Here is a 19762-nt window from a genome sequence, read left to right as displayed (position 1 = left end):
GATATTAAAAAATAAGTATTACTTTTCAATTCATAATACAAAGACAACAGCAAAACCCTTTAAACAGCGGAAGCAAATAAAGAGAATAAGTTAGTGAATTTATTTTACTTTTCAAAACTTAAAACAGCCAGGACACTGAAGAGGTCTGCTGACAAGTTTTAATGTCACTGGTTTTGTTCATCAGGTTTCAACCTTATCCACTGGGTAGTTTACGATGCTGCACTCAATGCAGTTTAGCCGTTTGGAGAATTACAGAGATTGTTCTCTGTTTTTTCTTGGTTTATAACAGAAAATTAGGCTAATCATTTGTGTGTAGCACATTTCTTGCCAATTTTAATTAAAACATAAAACTATTTCCAGTAACTTTGAAACATATAACAAAGTGGCATTTTCACTACATACACTGAATGCATTCTAGCTCTGGTGTTAATTACAGTTTTGCTATTAATTTCACTGCAGTTAGGAGGAAATCTGTCACTATCAAGGAAATGTGAGGTAAAGCAGAGCGTATAGCATATTTTTTTCAGAGTAAGCAGAACTTCCTATTTCTGCTGTGGTGTTCATAGCACCATCTGCAGGAATAGCGAAATCAATGCACTTGCTCACTTCGTTCCTGAAATAGATGATTTTGGATTTCTGAATGCATCAGTAACGTTAATTATAAATTATATAATTATATTTTGCCAGACAGATCCACTGAGGTTTGCCCCAGATTGAGATTCTGTGTGCAGATGTTGAAATTGCTCCTGTTTCTTCTTTGAGATGTTCTAAACAGTTAAAATGTTATTTAAGACAGCTTTTTGATGCATAAGATACTTTATTTAGTAATTTTTTCCCTTGCCTCTGTTTTGCCGTGACTTTAGAAAAGAATACTGATTCTTTTAAAACAAAATAACATATGACAGCTATAAGAAAAGCTGTGTTTTGCCCTTTTTTTTTCCTTTCCTAATTAAATAACCTATATATACCACATATGGTGAAGTCTTCATTAAAATATCCAAGTATTATCTAAAGGTTTAGTAAGTGAAGGAATATAAAATAATTTCATTAATTTTCTCTGGCAAAATAGGGTAAAAATGGAGATAGCATCTGATGACTCTGCTTTGCGTTATTTTGTGTAAGTTGTAGCCTCACCTACTGGAAACTAATGCTTATATATTTGCCTGTAGCCAGAAGATTTGGATCCTTTCCAAGAGGCGCTTGAAGAAAGAAGGTATCCTGGTGAAGTTACAATCCCAAGTCCTAAACCCAAATACCCTCAATGCAAAGAGAGCAAAAAGGATTTAATAACGTAAGCATAATGTGAGGTGAAATTATTTTTCTCCTTTTAACCTTTTCTCTCTTTGTCTTTCTTTAAACAAACAAGTACATATACGCCTTGCAGTATGAGCATGCAACATTTGCAGCATATAAATGTTTCAAACTGCCAGTTAAGTAAAGTGATAAGCTAATGTGTATTTGCTTGTTCTTAATGATGCTATATTGTATTGAGACGCCATTTTCATTTAAACCTGTTCATTTTGCAGCTTTTCGATTAGGATGCTTAAAACCCCTTGCAGTCATTGCAGCTAAACTGGAAACAATGAAACTTTTAAAAGTTTTTTTTTTAAACATACTTACTATTTTGGCTGTTTTTGTTTTTGTTTGGTGGCAGATGTCCAACACCAGGGTGTGATGGGAGTGGTCATGTGACTGGTAATTACGCCTCACATAGAAGGTGTGACTTCATTTTTTTCATGGTGGATTCTGTCTTTTCAATTTATTGTTTTCAGCTTACCTCAACAATGCTGTCAAAGTAAAACGTTGAACTATGTGTTAACCCTTTGAGTAATATATGTTGATCTTAAAAGCATGCTAATTTGTGTGTTGTATAAACGTCTTTTATTTTTAAATAGATTACTAAAATTTCCAAAGTATTCTTAAGCATTTAAGTAGTTAACCCAGGAATCTCAAATATTTTTTGTTACATTTTACTAGTTCCTAGAGAAACAAACAAACAAAAAAGAACATTTACGGTATGTCATTTTGGAAGTAATGTTGATACCTAAATATATTCAGAGGGTTAACTATATTACAAAATTCAATATTACAGCACTTGCCCCATCGCTTTTCTGCATTACAAACTTTTACTTTTTAATTTTTATGTTGTGTTTGTTTGGGAGTGTTCAGTTAATAAGAAGATTAACTTACTTGTATGTCCTGCCATGTCTTACAGTTTATCTGGCTGTCCCTTGGCTGACAAAAGCATTCGAAGTATGCTGGCCACAAGCTCACAAGAACTCAAGTAAGATATAAAGAACAAATATTTTCTTTATAAATATTTATTTGACTGCAAATTGTGTATAGTCGTATCAGAAATTAGAAACACTGCCTGGAGAGGTGCTGCAGAAGGGATTGATCCTGCTTGGAACATGTGCTGAAATCTCTAGAAATTCCGTACAGGCTGGTTCTATACATAAGTCTGTTGATGTAGTATTTCCTTTTGTGTATTCATTAGGTGATAGGGATGGACAAAATTCAGAACTTCTGGAATTTCATCTAAATGTTTCAATTCCTATCCATTTTTTTTCTGAACATTTGAGTTTTTATTAGTTAGAACAGAAAACTCTCATGCGATTAGACTGATGGAATACTTCTGATTACACAACCAGTAAAGTGCTGTAATTTCTCAGACACAGATCGGAGAGAAAACAGTTTGTTTATCCCTAATACTTGCATAATTTTCCCCAGGTTTATATCACTGTTATCAGCTTAATGCATTTTCTCATTTGACTATGGTTTTTTAGTGTTGACTTAGTTATTCTCCTACTTAAAATGCGTTCTTTACAATTCCTTTCGGTTTTTTGGAGTGACAGTTGTGAGCAATCAAAGTCAGAGAATCATGAGACTTAGCTTTGATCTGTCTTCTTGCACTGTATGCTCGACTGCAACTCTGTGTGTGGAAGAACTGTAGCATTTGTTAGTGCTATGAGATAGTGGTACTCCTGAGTTGGTACTATGGTTAACATGGAAAGACGTTCACAAGTAATACGGAAAAATTGGGTAGGGAAAGTACGAATGGATAGCTTATGCCGCCATGCTAAGCAGTATTCTGTCTTTACCACACGAGTGCCTTACAAAGCATTTCTGGAGTTCAGTACCTACCTTGATGAAAAAAACAAACCTTGATGTAAAGCATAGGAAAGATAAGAAAGCAAGCACAAGGAAGCTGCTGAAGTAATATTGCTCTCTAGTCTTAGCCAGTCTAGTCACTAGATGCAAAAAATATGTATAAAATTTAGAATTTATTTCCCACCCACCGAATCAAAAATAATGATCATGATCAGTTTAGATCATGATGGTGTATCTGCTCCTAGAAGGCTACGTGATATGCAAGGGGAAGGGGTATAAATGAGATTGGAGAAAACATGTAAGTCTAAGCAGAGTAAGACATGGGCATATAACCCCAGAGAAACTCAGATTCAGACCTGGATTTTGGTTTGCGATGGGTCAAGTGGTAGATGTTTGAGGAACTGTAATTACATAAACAAAACACAGAGAAGACTCTTGGGGCAGCATGATTAATACTTTAAGCACATCCATTGCTGCTTTAACCCTTTATAACATTTCCACCTGTGTTAGGAAAGTATTCCTGAATTATCCCATCTCCTCTGCCTTTCTCAAGCATATGCAGTCAAGCCTACCTAATAGAGATGAGGAAGAAATAAAAAATCACTTAAACTTGAGACTCCATTCCTGTCTCATGCCATTCTCTCTACCTATCTCAAGTTTTGCCTAAGCAAAGAAAACAAGATTAAGTCATATTTAAAGTTACATTTTTAGGTTTAGCAGCTATTATTTAATTAGAATGTAGCATAAATGATTCATTTTGCATACCTGTTGAACACATAGCAACTGTTTAGAGAACTCAGAAGTTAGGAAATGCCAGAATTTTAAGCAGGCTAACTTAACTCAGTTCTCTCTTGCATTTTCATTACAAGGCAATCCTTCATTTTCTGATCACATATTTTTCCATAGGGTAACAAAGTGATTCATTGCACAGGGCAGACAGTAATCACTACATAAGCAACTAATGAATTTCTTCTGTTTTCCTCATTATCCCGTGTGTGGCCCTGCCTGCTATTCACTGCACTTCTCTCAGGCTGTACTTTCAGTATGTAACTACTAATTCACTCACGTATTTGTCACTACCATTGCATCTGAGTGTTTCCTAATTAATTTATCTTGGTTATAAATTAATTAATTAATTTTCATCCACACTGAAGCTAATCAAGGTTGGTATTGTCCCCATTTTAAAGCCAGAAAACTTAAGCATATAATTTTGACTGCTCCGTTTTGAGACTTCTAGGATGTGCTTTGTCAGAGTTCTTCACATTGTAGAGAACTGTGTATGTTCAAATCCAAGTAGCCATTGAATTCGCTTGGAGCTGTGGGCATTCAGCAGTTCTACACGATGAGTGATTGACCATTTGTGGAAAGGGATGAACTCTACAGAAAAAGCAGAAGAGAGTCCAGTGATCCAGAACAGCCATGGGACTCTCCTCTCTCCTCCCCCCAAACTCTGATCAGTCCCAGCTTCTACTTGGTCCATTCACTCCATCCTGTTTTCCTTCATTGTTTTTCCTACATTGCTCCCTATCTCAAGCTCCTCGTCTAATCAGTCCATCTCCTGCCTCCGTCATATTTATATTTTTATTGTCTTCTACCTCTTAGCCATCCTACTGAAATTGGTACAGAGAGAAATAAAGCATCTTCACATTTCTCACATATATTTGAAAGCAGGGAAGTAGGAGTCCTATGAGTGGTGGCATCCTTTATAGAGCTCTCATTTATGCTCTTGTTCTCTGCCTAACATGGAAGAAGATGTGATCATGTAAATGATAATGCATATGCACGAAATATCTAAACCAAAGCTACAGAAGTGATTTTGATTTTGGAATTTTTAAACTGTGAAGTACTTAGTTTGCATCTGTTATATTTCTGCGTGTGAGTTTTGGGGGTATAATTTCCTTGCTTTTTAAAAGAGCAAGCTGAAAAGAAGCAGAAATTCCATCATGTGGGATCCTACTGGCTCTCTGTGAGGCCACCAGCCACCACGGGAACTTTTGATATCTGCTATATAGGTCACCTGAACTACTGTGGTAGCAAAGAGCAGTAGAAGGTATAACACTCTGCATGGACTGGCACCAGAAGGAGGTGGGGAACATTGCTGGTGTGTTTCATACATATTTGCTGACAGCAGAAGAGTAGTGAGAATCAGTAACCTTGGCTCCTGCCCCAGGCTGTAGAGAGAAATGTATACAGATTTTCTGCCCGTATCCCAAGCTGAGAACCCTTCTGTCCTGTCTCTTTCAGTCTGTACCCTTCCCATCTCTTCTTCATCTCTTCTCCCTTGTTCCGGTTTTCAGTGTGATTGTCTCCAGTCATCCATAAAGATTTCAACCTCTGTAAAGTTTCTGGCAAATAATTTTCTAATGCATGAGGTACAGAGAACAATTGAGAGTGCGACAGAGGAATTGATGGTGCAGCATAGGGATTGTATTTTTGGACTGCATAGTTTGGAAAGATTTCATACTTTTATGGCTTTGCCATGCATTGCTTATGTAACAAATATCGCATATGTGCTGGTAAAGCCTTTATATCATATTTTACCAATCCGCGATCTGCTTCTGTGCATTGTGGAACACACACAAGCTATGTATAATGCAGCTTCCTAACTGGAGTCTTGCTAACACGCTGATTCCTGTTCAGCCCCAACTGAAATAAAAAGTAGCATACAATTCAAATAATATTCATGAAGAATGTAATTCAGATAATATTCCTGAACAAAATAATATGAGAATCTGAAAAATTAGATAAAAGTTTATTTTGCTTAACAATTATGCTCACTGTGTTGCCTTTTGGTAGCTGTGGCTCCTTAAATTCCATCAGCCACATTTCCTGGCTCCTAGAATAACAATGTTGCAGCTTTCAATTAAATTGTTCCAGGGTCAGCCTAATTATTGCGTACCACCCATGCTTCTCTTCTGTAAGGCTTCTTGCTCAGGTTTACTGTGCAGATTGTACAATTCTCCACTTCCACCCAAAGCTCAAGTGGAAACATGAGAGTCTTTATGCATAGTTCATCAGCAGACCAAAGCGGTTACGCAGCCTGGTCAATGGTCTCCAAATAACAGAATTTCTTCAGCTTTAATTCTCAGTTACTGCTGCTGGAAAAAAAAAAAAAAAAAAAAAGAGGTCAACAGCTTTAAGGGTCTCTGAAGAAATTAATATCTGGCAAGAATCCAAACTTCTCCAGCATTAAGATTTGGGTTATAGTACTTGTGAAAAGCAACTAATTTTTAAAGGACCTAGGGACACTGTATTGATGAGTAAACTTAACTATGATGGGAAAGCAATTAACAGCCCACCCAGTGACATCTACCAATATTAAAATATTCATAAGTTAAATCCAGTTTAATCTTACCCAGGGGCTTTCCTTATCAGTTTCGCTTATTTACTCCTTCTCATAGGAGGTTTTTCTAACAGTTACAGATACTACAAAACTGTAATCCCATTGTAGAATTATAAACACTATAAAAAAGCAACATTTTGAAGCACTTTTAATCTTATTCAAAATAAAATTAAAAACCCCCTAAACTTAATTTTTGTTTTTAAAAGGACACATTTTGATGTGCACAAACAACCCCATGCAGCGCTACAGGATTGGGGCAGAGCGGCTCAAAAGCAGCCTGGCAGAAAAGGACCTGGGGGTGTTGGTTGACAGGTGGCTGAATATGAGCCAGCAGTGTGCCCAGGTGGCCAAGAAGGCCAACAGCATCCTGGCCGGTATCAGGAATAGTGTGGTGAGCCGGACTAGGGAAGTGATCATCCCCCTGTACTCGGCACTGGTGAGGCCCCACCTCGAGTACTGCATTCAGTTTTGGGCCCCTCGCTACAAGAGGGACATTGAGGTGTTGGAGCGTGTCCAGAGAAGGGCTACAAAGCTGGTGAGGGGTCTGGAGGACAAACCTTATGAGGAACGACTGAGGGAGCTGGGGTTGTTTAGCCTGGAGAAGAGGAGGCTGAGGGGAGACCTTATCACCCACTACAGCGACCTGAAAGGAGGTTGTAGAGAGATGGGGGCTGACCTCTTCTCCCTGGTGACAAGTGATAGGACAAGAGGAAACGGGTTCAAGTTATGTCAGGGGAGGTTTAGACTGGATATCAGGAAACATTTTTTCACTGAAAGGGTTATTAAACATTGGACTAGACTGCCCAGGGAGGTGGTGGATTCACCATCCCTGGAGGTGTTTAAAAAAAGGGTAGATGGGGCACTTAGGGACATGGTTTAGAAGTGGCTTTTGTCAGGGTAGGTTAAAGGTTGGACTTGATGATCTTAAAGGTCCCTTCCAACCTCAGCAATTCTATGATTCTATGATCATCAGTAAACCAATCCCGGCCAAAATGCAGCATACTGATTGAGAACATTTCTACTCGGTGTACTGACAACATGGGATCCGGAAAACCTGGGTACCAGAGATTCCCAAAAATTACAAACTTAGTTCTATTTAGTGTAAAAATAATCACCCTTTTTCAAAGGCCATGGTTAACTAAGTATTAGCTTGGTCTACTATGGAACTGATTATCAAAGTATTAACATTTACCCTTGTCCCTTGGGTCAGTTTTCTGCCAGAAAATCCCATTAGTGCTTATATTAAAGAATCTGAACCTCAGAAAGATTTGCAGTTCAACCAGGTGCCTACAAGTGTGGATACTTATCTGATACTATTGTAATATGCCCAGTCCTTCAGTCCCAAAGCACTTGTGTCTCTATGTAGATTTTGCATGTCAGTGTTCCCTGTGGTGGACGTTATTTGGTATTCCCTATGGCACTTATGGGGAGGAGTACAGTCTCATTGCCCTCTCTACAATGAAGCCTGAGAACTTTTCTTTTCCACATCTCTTCTTAACTCAAAGTGAGGAGCTTGATCTATTTTTGCACTTTCTCCGCAATGAAGTAAGAGTTGGAATTTCTGTGCCACCTTCTTTCCATGTCACTTGCCCTAATTTCCATATTCCTGGTGGTCATCTTCTGCCCTTTCTCTTATCTTCCTTCTGTACTTGTCTCTATATTCTCAGATGTGTCATCTTAGTAGTGTCTTCCATTCAGTTCAGATGGAAAGCTCTGAAGCTTTCCCTGTTAACCACAACTCTTCTAGGAAGAACAACTCCATGTAGTACATTTTTTTCTGGATAGAAGGATATCCTTAGCTCATACTTCTAGGGAAACTCTTCCATGTTAGAATAGTCTCTAATATTCACTTTTTATTGGTGTAGTTTTACTGCAATTTGCTCAGCAAGAACTAGCAACTGAGAAGGGATATCCTCGCAGAAATGGAGAAGCCTGTGTTGTATTTATTCTGATGAATATATAAAATAAAATATTACTGGAAAAAAGTAATATTTTCTTCCTTGCTTTAATGATCTTGCAAAAAATAGGCCTTCTCCAATACAAAATTAAAATGCAGAAACAAAATTTAATAGGATACATTAGTAAAACACCACAGAAACATTCCCCTCTTTAGACAGGTAACCATATTATTCTTGGACATTGATCGGTACCTATCCTCTTATACCTGGATAGCTCTCCCGATGTACAGTCACTTTTTGCACTCAGACCAATTATTTCTGCAGAGATCTGTTTAGCTGCTGAAGTGATTTCTCCACCTACATCCTGTGTTTGCTACTTGAGATGGTTCTGATGTTCAGTTCCTGGGTGTACATTTGTTGCTTCATCTGCACAGGATTATTATCCCTTGCCTTGCCTTGCCTTCCTTTCCCTTCCCTTTTCCTGCTGAGATTACATCTGTCCTCCTGTAAGAACTCAGTAAGACTATGACCCATTATATAGTTTTCACTCACTTTTCTCTTAGAAAATTACTCTTTGTTGCAAAAGGAATAACCATTTCCATTCTTATTAGCACTTTTTACCCTGTTGTTTGTCCTTTTTTTTTTTCCCTACATGGGAAACTTAACAGAAGTTGTCATTTCCGTTTTTCTTGAATACTGGGGTTGTTAAGCCTAGTAAGTAATCTTGTGTTATATTGAAATACTCCTTTGATGCTAAGTATGTATCCTTTGAATCCGCAAATAGTTTTTTAAGTTCCTTGATGTTTTAGTTAACTTTTATATAGAAAATATGATTACAGGGACCAGATGTGATGTATTTGGAGTAATGTTAAAAATTGCTAGAGTGAGTCATTTGTAAATTATAGTGTTTTATTAACTTATCTGCAAAATTATGGTAAAACAAACTGCGGTTTTTAATGTGTTATTAAATTGCAAATTAGCGCGCAAGTCTAATTTAAATTATTAAAAACAAAACCAAGGAACATAGATCCCCAATATTAGTTCACCTATAAGGAATAATCTTTCCCGTTTTGTTCGACTAGATCCTTGGGCCAAGTGAAATTAGGAATCTCATGTGGTTTCAGTGGGTTTTTTTTGCATTTTTGTTTCCTGTATTTATTGCAGATTTCCACTTGGATACCTTATCTTTGATGGCAGCATGCATGCCTGGCCAGAACAGAACACCTTGGGCTCTGTTCCTGCACTTCTCAATACTCAAATGGGCACTGTAGGTTATACCTAGCATTTCCAACCTCATGTCGTGTGGTGTTATGATAATGTCCTTTGTATAGAAACCCATCATCTGCAGCAACCTCATCTCTGTAGTCGCAATAAGTTTTACATATGGAAGTGGCTGGGCTTTTTTTCTGTTAGAATAACTCATTCAGACTCTGGTAAGGTTGAGTCATTCCATTATTCTCACTTAAGTTTGTCAACTTTTGTCTCTAAAATGGAAAATACTTGAGTTCTGTTTACATGAGACCCTTCATCATTGTTTTCATTACTGAGAGGTAGTCTTAAAAGCATGTACCCCCCAAAAAGCTCCATCTGCATATCAGTACCTCTGATGCTGTGAAATGTTCCATGCAGGCACAAAAATGTTTGCATGAAGCACCTTGCAGAATCAGGGCCTTAGTAAGTTTTCAATACCACGAAATGCTCTGAAATTAGAGGCTTCATTTGCACAGTGGCATCTACAATACCCGAATAGTTTATGGCCTCTTTCTTTACATACTTAATTATTTGAAACAGAAGATATTGATAGCTGTACTTTTTTACTGTTTGGATTTCAATCAGTATTTAAAACCATTTGCCCCTTAGTTATCACCCAAAATAGTCTCAATTCAGATGAACAATCACTGAATTAGAGTAATTTTTTCAAAGCAACCTGTGTGACTTAAGAGTGTAAACTTTGTTTTCAGAAGGAATGTAAGTGCTGGGCATCCTTCCATATGCCTAACTTTGAAAGTGGAATTCAGTGTCTGCAGCAACAACTTAGCTTAGTTCCTAAGCTCTTCACTAATCACCAAATATTTCAGTGTGAATGTTTATTTGAAAGTTCATTTTAATTTTCAAAAAATTCCTCTTGTCAGTCATTCCAGTGCCATTCTGTGCAGTCCCTAAGCAGCTATTCTGAGAGGAGCACTTAATTGTGATTAATGATCAATGAATTTGCTTAGTGATGTTAACATGCCCAATGAATCTCTCTAAGGCCTTCCCGTCTTGGAGTCTTTCCATTTGTACAGTTGCCTCTGCCTTCCTTGGGTTTGGTCATACTTCTTTGTCATTGAATGTGTCCTACATAATTAATCTCATTCAGCCTGGCATTTGCTCGTATTCAATTCAAGGGTCTTTTCTTTGGCACAATTTGGTTATTGTGCAAACTCCCATTGTGATGTTGATCATTTTTGCTTCAAATCAACAGATCATAACCAATTGCTCATTCCATCCAGATCCGCAAAGATCTGCAACATGATGCTGTGGTATATCCCAAGTGCTGAGGCAATCCCCATGGGAAGTTGCATCAACTATACAGTTGCTAAAAGGCAAATTAAAAGTGCAGTGTTTCGCACTTTCTGTGTTTGGTCAGACTTGCCAAAACCCTTTAATATATACCCCAAAATAAAAGTAATTTTGTCACTCGAAGTCCTAAACTTGATTGTCTGGATCCTCAGTTGGTGTAAATTAGCATAGCTCCATTGCCTTCGGTGGAGTTATGCTAAGATACAACAGTGATGATCTGGGCAGATGTCCTCAGCTGTTCTCTTGGGTTAGCATTCATGTTTGATTGCCTTATTTAAATCTTTTGAAGTTAAAAAACTCCTTGCATTGTTTGGTTTCTTAGAATGGCCAATTGCTAACTCGATTACTTGGTGTCTGTATCTGCACAGTAACATCTGATTTTGTTAAGTTCACCCCTTTATTTTTATCTCAGTGCTATTGGGACTTTATGTGGCACACATTTCTTGCAGCACTGTAGTATCTATATCAATGTTTTATATCTCTGAAATATCCCATATCCCTCATAAACACCTCATCATAATCTTCTTTTACAATATTTTTTGTATTCCCAGTAAGTGAAATTGACATTTGCTCATCTGCATGTAAAAACTGCTCTTCTACCCTAACACACACAGAATTTCCACTGCTTCAAAGTCTGCTGGTTTCTCTCCTTCTACAGATAACGACATTGTGCTCTTTCAGCATGGGCTCATTTGGTGTACACTGTGTGACACAACCTTAGATTTTGAGGAGTGTTTTAACACTGGCCATCGTTAATTATTTTTGTATGCTTGACTGTGCTTACACTGCACTCAGCTCCAGCAGTATCTGTTTCCTGCAGTAAAAAAGAGGCAGAGGAGGACTACAGTATAAGTACATTACTGTGTTATCTATTATTTTTTGGACTGTGGTAAAAAGGAAAAAAAGACAGACCCTTGAAAAAATTAAATCTAAATAAATTATATTTGAGATGCAGTTCCAGAATTATACTATTTACATAGTTTCATTAAAACGATCAGCTGTAAAGTAATCAATCAGAGTGCTATTTAAAACGCCATCTTCAGGCTTCAGAGTTAACAGTACACGGAGATGAACGGAATCTAGTTTCCAAATTTTCATACTGCAAATTAATGGGGACATCATTATGAAAGCATATGATCAGCTTAAAAGAGCTATAATTTATTCAAAAGGGATTAGATACTGGAGCACTTTTCTTCTGTACTAAGTAGGAAAGGAATCAAATCATGCAGACGTAGTTTATAAGAAAACCAAGCCATAGTCTTTCTTTTATTTTCTTTCTTTCTTTTTTTTTCTTTTTTACAGGTAGAGAACTATTTTTTCCAGGCCAGTGAGTCTGGCACTTTTCTTGAACGCATAATCCACACAAAAAGCACGTTAAAGCAGACTTAGTAGGAAATCACAACTTACTTTGCCTGTAAAACTATGAGCTTGTGGATTTTTTGTTTGCTTGTGTAAACTGATGATAGCTGAAAGAACTAAAATGACCCTCTGTTAAATGCAATCTACTGGGTGCTGAAGTCAGAGTTTAATAGGTAAACAACATACAATTTAGTTTTTGGCTATATGATCTGAATCTATGATTCAGCCATGAGTTAGACATACCAGACAACAGATATAAAAACGAAAAACCATCTTGGTTATTTCTTACAAATATTTGTGTATTTTTACTTTAAATACCAGGGTATTCTTTAAATGAGTAAATTCAGTATCTGCCATTTTAAGTTCTGTGTCTTTCACAAATAAGTTTGAATTTAAAAGCTGCAAATGTTGGGTATGCTGGACACTGCAGAGATAAATCGCTGGTTTTGTTCCCCATGAATAAGAGTTATAAAGAAATTATGGGGAAAAATAGAAGGGAAATCATAAAAATTGATATGAAAAGAACTGAATAATTGAAGAAAATGATAGATTATGGGTTTCTTCTCAAGGCTTCTCCAGGAACCATTGTAGGTGGTGATTTGTTTTCCTCTGATGCACTAATCAAGAAACTTCTGTCAGGAAAGCGTAAGTATGTTCCATAAGTATAGGTGTAATGGAGGAGGGGCAAGGGCCGCCTTCTTGAATAACACCCGATACACCTGTTGTGACTTCAGTGTGAATCTGGAAGAATGGAATTATTAAGAAATTTTGTTTGCTTGTTTGTTTGTTTGTTTTAAACCAGCTAAATTTTAATCCTCAACACTCCAATTCACATAAAAAGACCTTCAATGGTTCTAAGTCTTCCCTGAGACCTGATCCAAAGTCCTTTTAAGTCAATGGAAAACCTACCACCATCTTTAACTGGCTTTGGATCTGAAATTATGTTCTGTAACTGTGAAAAGCTTTCCATGAGCAGCATGTTTTTAAAGGAGTGAGAACAACATTACGAGGCCAAATTCCATGCATAAGCCTATGCCCAGAATTTGCACTCCTTACACTTGACAAAACCGGTTTCAGGTTGATACTGTCGTAGACAGAGTCCTACCATGACTTGTTTTACCAAAAAAAACGTATTTTTAAGGTATTAATTAGTCAAATATTACCAAGGAAGTTCTGTAACTTTTGTTTGACTTCTATTTAATACAACAAACCCATGTAAATTAAAAATAAGTAATATTTAATGCCGACGAGTGGTAATTGTCTACCAGTTTATACGCAAAACTTGTATCCAGAATCCAATGTTTTAACCATAGTTTACCTGATTTTAATTCAATTTTTACAAATTTTGGTATTAACTCTACTGAACCCAGAGTAAATGCTACTGATTCAAAATGGGTAAGAAGTAAATAGGTCAGGAACACGTATCTCCAATTTTTGCAAAAATTCTTGTGAATGTTAATGTACAACAGACCAAATGGGTTTTATATCTTCACATAAAGTCTCAATAATAATTTTATTCCATCTTAAAGTTTAAAAGCTGTTATTTCAAGGTAGTGAGATTGTCTTTAAGGCTAAGAAAAACTTTTTTTTCGTGTGTGCTCATGTCAATGAAAATACTTTCCATTCAAAGGTAAATGTAATGAATAAGATATGTAGCCAAAGGATATTTTTTTCTTATCAATTTCCTTCACAGTGAAAAAGGGAAATATGGCAGTTTCTAAAGACACTGCTAATAGATTAAATTCTGTGCAAGAGATACGGTCCACAGCAATGAGTACTGGGAGGTGGCAACCTATGGGAGACATTTCTGTAAGATGTAGTTTGATCGGTAACCTGTTCCACAGTCTTTCTTTTGACCTTCCTGAGATGGAATTCCAAGATTCATCTTGGAATTAGTGGTTTTTCTATGGCTGAATGGGTGTTAAGGCTGGAGTTCTGCCTACTCCTGGTTCATGCCAAGAGGTTAATCAGATCCTCTTCTTCTTCCATGTTGTGTATAGCTGAAGATCACAACCTCTGAGCTAATCAAAACAGAGAATATGCGTTTCAGCTGTGTTCCTGCCTTGCATATTATTCTCCCAAATCCTCATCAGGGAGCACTTAATTAGCAGGAAGGTTTGTGAGGACAGTGATTTTTAAAAAATATTTTGTCAGAGTTTGAATACAGGATGTAAAAATTCACTCTGAAAATAGAAAATTACGGTTCTTCTTCGCCAGCCTGGAAAAAGAAAAGTATTCATCAGTGTTTGTTTAGATGAGATCTGTATCAATGCTAATGAAGTGAATTAGAAATCAGAGTAAGGAGCAGTAAGTAGATGCTCAGGGTTATTTGGCTATGAGCACACAAAACCAAGAAGTGATTTTGGAAAATAAGTGTATTGCTTTAGGAAAACAGAGGGAAACCTTTTTCTTGTAAAAAATCATGTAAGTCGTGAGTTGTTAGCCTCTCACTCAAGGCTGCTTTTCTAATTTTGCAGTGCCTGAGAGCTCTGAGCCCTAAGATATAATGGAGCATGAGCGCTTTCTCTCTCTGCCTGCAGTCCCAACCGCAAGCACGGTGTTTCTGGGCGAGCAAGCTGTTTTCTACGCTGCAGTGTGTAGTTGCACCCTGCCATTGTGCTGCACAGCCATTTGTCCCTGTTTGTAACCTCCGACCTCTCCAGCGCTCTTCGCAGCTGTTTTGGAAACTATTCCTGCAGCTATTAGACTGCAAAATTAAAGTGGCTCTTTCATGAAATGTTCACGGTGTAAACCAAGCTTGCACTGCCTAATCTTATGGGAGTTGCAAAAGGCGAAATTGTAGAAAAGCGTGAGCTTTCTGCCTTTGTTAACTTTAAGGAGAAAGTAAGGAGGGCCAAAGTAAGAAAAGACAGCAGAGCATATCCCGTGACAATAAAAAGCACAATTCATTTTCAAGTGCTCTACCTAATGATAACTTGGAACTGTCTTATGGAGCTGGAATTATTACTTAAGTACTGTTCAATACAGACTCAGATTACAGCACGAGAAGGAATAGTTTAGTTTGGAACAGTTTTAATGGGCTTATCAGAGCTTCCTGCCCTCACTGAAGGGATGTCTCCTTTGTTCACATAATGTGCGAGCTGCCTCATACAGCCTGACAGGTTAGGGTGAGATGGCACCAATTTCAGGTTATTGAATACCGTACTAAAAGCTCCATTGTTTCTTTTAGTGCTACCCAGACGGCTGCAGCATCCTTTCAGGAGGGATGGGAAGCACTGAAGCAGAGGCAGATGGATGCCTGGAGTAGAAACTGGGAGTATTATCTCAGGCACACAGTCCCTCTCACTGATCAGGACGTTTGGTGTGATCCACTTTATCTACCTTACTGAGAATTTCTGAGCGTTCATTAGCTCTGCAAACTGGACTTTAAAGTCATCATTTTCAAATGTTGAAAAGAATATATACAAATACAAAGAAATATACAAATATTTTGAATATATACAACTATACAAAGAAATTGGCTGATGGTTGGACTTGAACTGTCAAGAAGGGACGGCAGTCAAGAAGAATGATAGGTGCTTGATCTTTCTGGAAATGAGCCTCTAAGGAAAGGTTGCATCTGTACTGTCCCTAGGAGGCCAAACGGTATGGTCTCTGATACAGCTTTTAAGACGTATTACAGAATTATAAGACCATGTAGGCAGGGACCTCCAAATGCCCGAACCCCTGCTCAGACCAAGTCCAGTTGGAGCAGGTCACTCAGGACCTTGTTCAGTCAAGTTTTTAGTATCCCTAAGGTTAGAGTTCCCACAACTCGTTCCACTGTTTGACCAGCCTGAAGGTAATTTTTTTTGCCTTTATAATATATACCTGAAGGTAATTTTTTTTGCCTTTATAAAAAAAATAATTTTTTTTGCCTTTATAATAATTGCCTTTATAATTTTTTTTGCCTTTATAAAATGGGCTTTCCCATGCTGAACCTTGTCCCCATTGCCTCTCTTTCTTCAGATGTGCAGCTCTGAGAAAACTTTTGCTATGCCTTCACCACACCATCCTGTTAAGTATTCGTAGACATCAACAAGATTGTTTCTTACACTTTTCTTCATAAGAATGAACAAGCCAGCTCTCTCAGCCTTGTATATCAAGTGCTTCAGGCCCATAACCATCCTGCAACATCTTGCAGCAATGCAAACTTGCAGCTTAGTGTTTGTAATTCTCAGAGCGCTGGGAAGAATACTAAAAACATTGTGCCCTCCTAAGCGTTACTTCATTAGGGGTCATTTCTCTGTCCACTGTCTACCATCTGAGACTGCCTCAAGGCAGTAAGTAGGATGGAGCACTTCTAGGAGTGGGCATAGCTGTGGTCATGCCCAACTCGTCCTCCTTGCAGATAGGTTCTTGACTGGACTCGCCGTAAGAACTTTTTCCTTCGGTATTAATTAAGTCTTGCTTAAGATTGCAGACCTGAGGTAAGTTCAAGTAAATGGTGACGTTATACTTAAAAATCAGCATATGTGCAGCATGAGTCTTAAGGTAACTGCACCAAAAATTAGTGCGTGTCTGAGACTTGCTCAAAAATTAGTATAAACTTGCATAGAAAATCAGTAACAAAGCTGGATTTCCCTTAGCTGTACTGTTCATTAGTCTTCTTACTAGACCAGACTGCCTCTCACAGTCTGATATAATTCACACTCAGTATTTTCACATTTCTTCACTTGGGCTTCTGACAAATGTTTGTAGGCCTAGAGGGAAAAAGCTGCTTGTTTTCATGAAATAAAAACTGAAGGATTTTACTTTTTTGCTGTTGACTCTTCACCCCAAAAATAGAAAGTAGCATCTCAGCTTTATGTGTCTGGGAAAGTAAAACCCTTGAGAGTTTGCTCCCTTTATCCAAATGTTAACCTGTCTCTGTTATTGGATGGCACGTGTTTTCAGTTAGAAACACATATATTCAGAAGAGATTTAAAAATCCATCCAGCATAGGAACTTCATGGTACAATAGCACTTCTCAAGGTTGCTAATGGGCACAGTGCAGTGACTGCATATGGAAGAAGACATACCTCTCAGCCTTAAGATGCAATTAGTCACCTAAACACATTTTACACCAAACTACTATGTTTACTTTATCTTCCCTTTCTGAATGTGCACTGAAAATCATCTTTTTAATTGCTCTTTTGAAACAGGAGAGTAAGAAGCAAGCTATTAATAGTGAAGAAAATTTCAGCCCATTATATTTTCTGTCATTTGGATTATATTAATGGGGGGTTTTTTTCAAACCTCTGAGCCCTCATGCTGCCCATGATATATTTCCTAAATACCTCAAAGGTGTTTACAGTCCTGTCCATTTATGGCTTTGACATAATGCTAGACTGAAAGGGCACCCATTAGAGGCAGGACTCCTGCTTCTTTCTTAATTATACGGGGCTAGAAATATGACCACCTATTCTGTAGCCTTACTCTTTCATTCTAATATTTGATATACTATTTTGAAAGAGGACATATAAATTGGACTTTCTTCATGCTCTTATTCTTTCCATCCTTCCCACTCAACCTTTCTTTTCCCCCTTATGTTTGATCCAACTCTCTCCGTTGCTGTGATTTTCTGGAGCCCTTCTCTTGATCAAGTATTTGTGCATGCACAAGTTGAACAGCTCTGTTCAAATGAAAAACAGATAAAAAGAATAGCTAAGGAATTGCTAATGCTGGGTTGTGCCGTTCTCTTCCCGATGACTTTAGTGGATTGTTAAAGACACAGACTATATGCAAGCTGCTAATTTGTTTCCTCTGCTTTTAGCAGTCCTAATCGGATAGCATTTCTCAGCATTTCCTGGGGAGCTGCTGACCGTTTTGAGTCTTCCAGATTTGTAGATTTTTAAGTCATCCTAAACCTCCAGGGAAATCTCAGTAAGTGACAGATTGAAGGTCATACTGCTGTGCCCACCAGACCCTTTGGTAATTGCTTCACCTGGGAGAAGATACACAAAGGACAAAAGAGCAGAGCATGGAAGAAGCAACAACAGAGAGAGAAGCAACAACAATTCAAGAATTATGTTACTGATAATTTTATGGTGTTCAAGGCAACCAGCAGGCTACTGACCTAACCACAATGTAAATCTCTTATGAGGGGAAAACTTCCCTACTTTGAAGAGTGCATTTTCAAAGTACTCAGCGTTTGACCTACTTTTAATTTAATTTTGTGCTAAAATGTCTATGTACATCAGAAACAGAAAAGTTAGGCCAGTTGGAAGAGCTTTTGACAATTCCTTTTAAGGTGAAGAATACAAAAATGCTATACCTGTGCTTCTGTCTTCAAGTGCTTCTCTTGGACCCACTTTCACATACAGGGAGCAAGAGAAATCAAGTCACTGGCTGTTTTGCAAACCCTGACAGGACCAATCTTGCTGTACAGTGGCTGTGTGGCAGATAGTCCTGAGAGGTTTCGTGGTTCCCTTTTTAATAGACCAACCAGGAATACGACATTCTTCTTCAGAAACAAATGTGTCTACCCAAAATTACTGAAAAAAGCCCATGTGGTTGTGATGGTTTTATTCAAGCAGAGGCTTGCAGCAAGGCTATTAGGAGACAGAGAACTCGCTTTGCTCCTAGCTGTAAGGCACGCTCTCTTAAGGCTATCTTCTCCTGCAGTTTTCTCCATGCTTCAATCGTTTTATGTTATTCCTTCACTATCAAAATGAAGCTTTTTTTCCCAAAAGCTGAGGTGTTTGGAAATGAACATTTGAATTTGCATATGTTGGAACTGATTCATCCCTGGTGCCAGGAAGTGCTCTCTGCTGCGGGGAGGGGATCTGCAGCTGGCCGGTGCTGCCTCCAAGGCAGGCGATGCTGGCAGGAGAGAAAGCGTGGGCAAGGTGCCCAGGGAGGGAGCTGATTCACAGCTTCCCCCTGGCAGCTTCTGTGAACGGAGCCCCCCCTGGGTAGTGCACAGAAGCTATTTCACATTAGGCACAGACCATGCCTTTGGCGACTGGCATGTTAGGCGGTATATGCTGGTGCTGGATGTGAGAACAGTGGGCAGCACGTCATGGCACTTGCTGCTGGGAAGTCCTGACTGCGAGCAGAACAGGCAGCATGCAGAGGTGCTTACTGAAGGCACAGGAATGTTTTTTTCTAAAGTGATATAATTAATTTAAACGCATCATGTGTATCCGTGCATTCGAGTGCACAGCAATATTTTAAGTGCCAGCATGATGCATTTTAGTCTGCTTATTGGAAAATGGATTTCAGTGTAATTAAAAAACACATCACGTTCTTTCTCACCCCCACAAAGTTCAAAAAATGCAGGAATGCAATATAGTTAATACCAGCAGCTAAGGACAGAAAAATTGTACATGCAGAAATTCAGAGAATTAATTAATTTTTACCTAAGGAGAAAAGTATGCACTCAGCCATCCCCAGTTTAGAACCATTCAATTGCTGGGGATTTCTAGAGGCAAAGAGAGAGACGGAGCAATCTCTCAGCAGAGGTAGAAGAGACTGAAGTTACTCCATGAAGCCTCTGAGCCAAAAT

At 38.2% G+C, this 19762-nt stretch overlaps 1 protein-coding gene across 20 annotated transcripts in view; it reads left to right on the top strand.

Annotated features, from left to right (window-relative positions):
• The window catches only part of MYT1L (myelin transcription factor 1 like), a 319330-nt gene that overhangs the window by 255060 nt on the left and 44508 nt on the right, over positions 1-19762 (top strand). For 13 of the 20 annotated variants that reach the window (XM_063330399.1, XM_063330401.1, XM_063330402.1 and 10 more), the window contains 3 exons: positions 1170-1291; positions 1655-1717; positions 2216-2284. In XM_063330399.1, coding sequence (XP_063186469.1) covers positions 1170-1291; positions 1655-1717; positions 2216-2284 — 254 coding nt within the window. The remainder of the gene's footprint in view (positions 1-1169; positions 1292-1654; positions 1718-2215; positions 2285-19762) is intronic. The other 7 variants (XM_063330413.1, XM_063330411.1, XM_063330409.1 and 4 more) reach the window with 1 other exon arrangement.

The sequence above is a fragment of the Chroicocephalus ridibundus genome, chromosome 3 (assembly GCF_963924245.1).
Source record: "Chroicocephalus ridibundus chromosome 3, bChrRid1.1, whole genome shotgun sequence".
NCBI classification, from domain to species: domain Eukaryota; kingdom Metazoa; phylum Chordata; class Aves; order Charadriiformes; family Laridae; genus Chroicocephalus; species Chroicocephalus ridibundus.
This window is presented reverse-complemented; position numbering and strand designations above follow the sequence as displayed.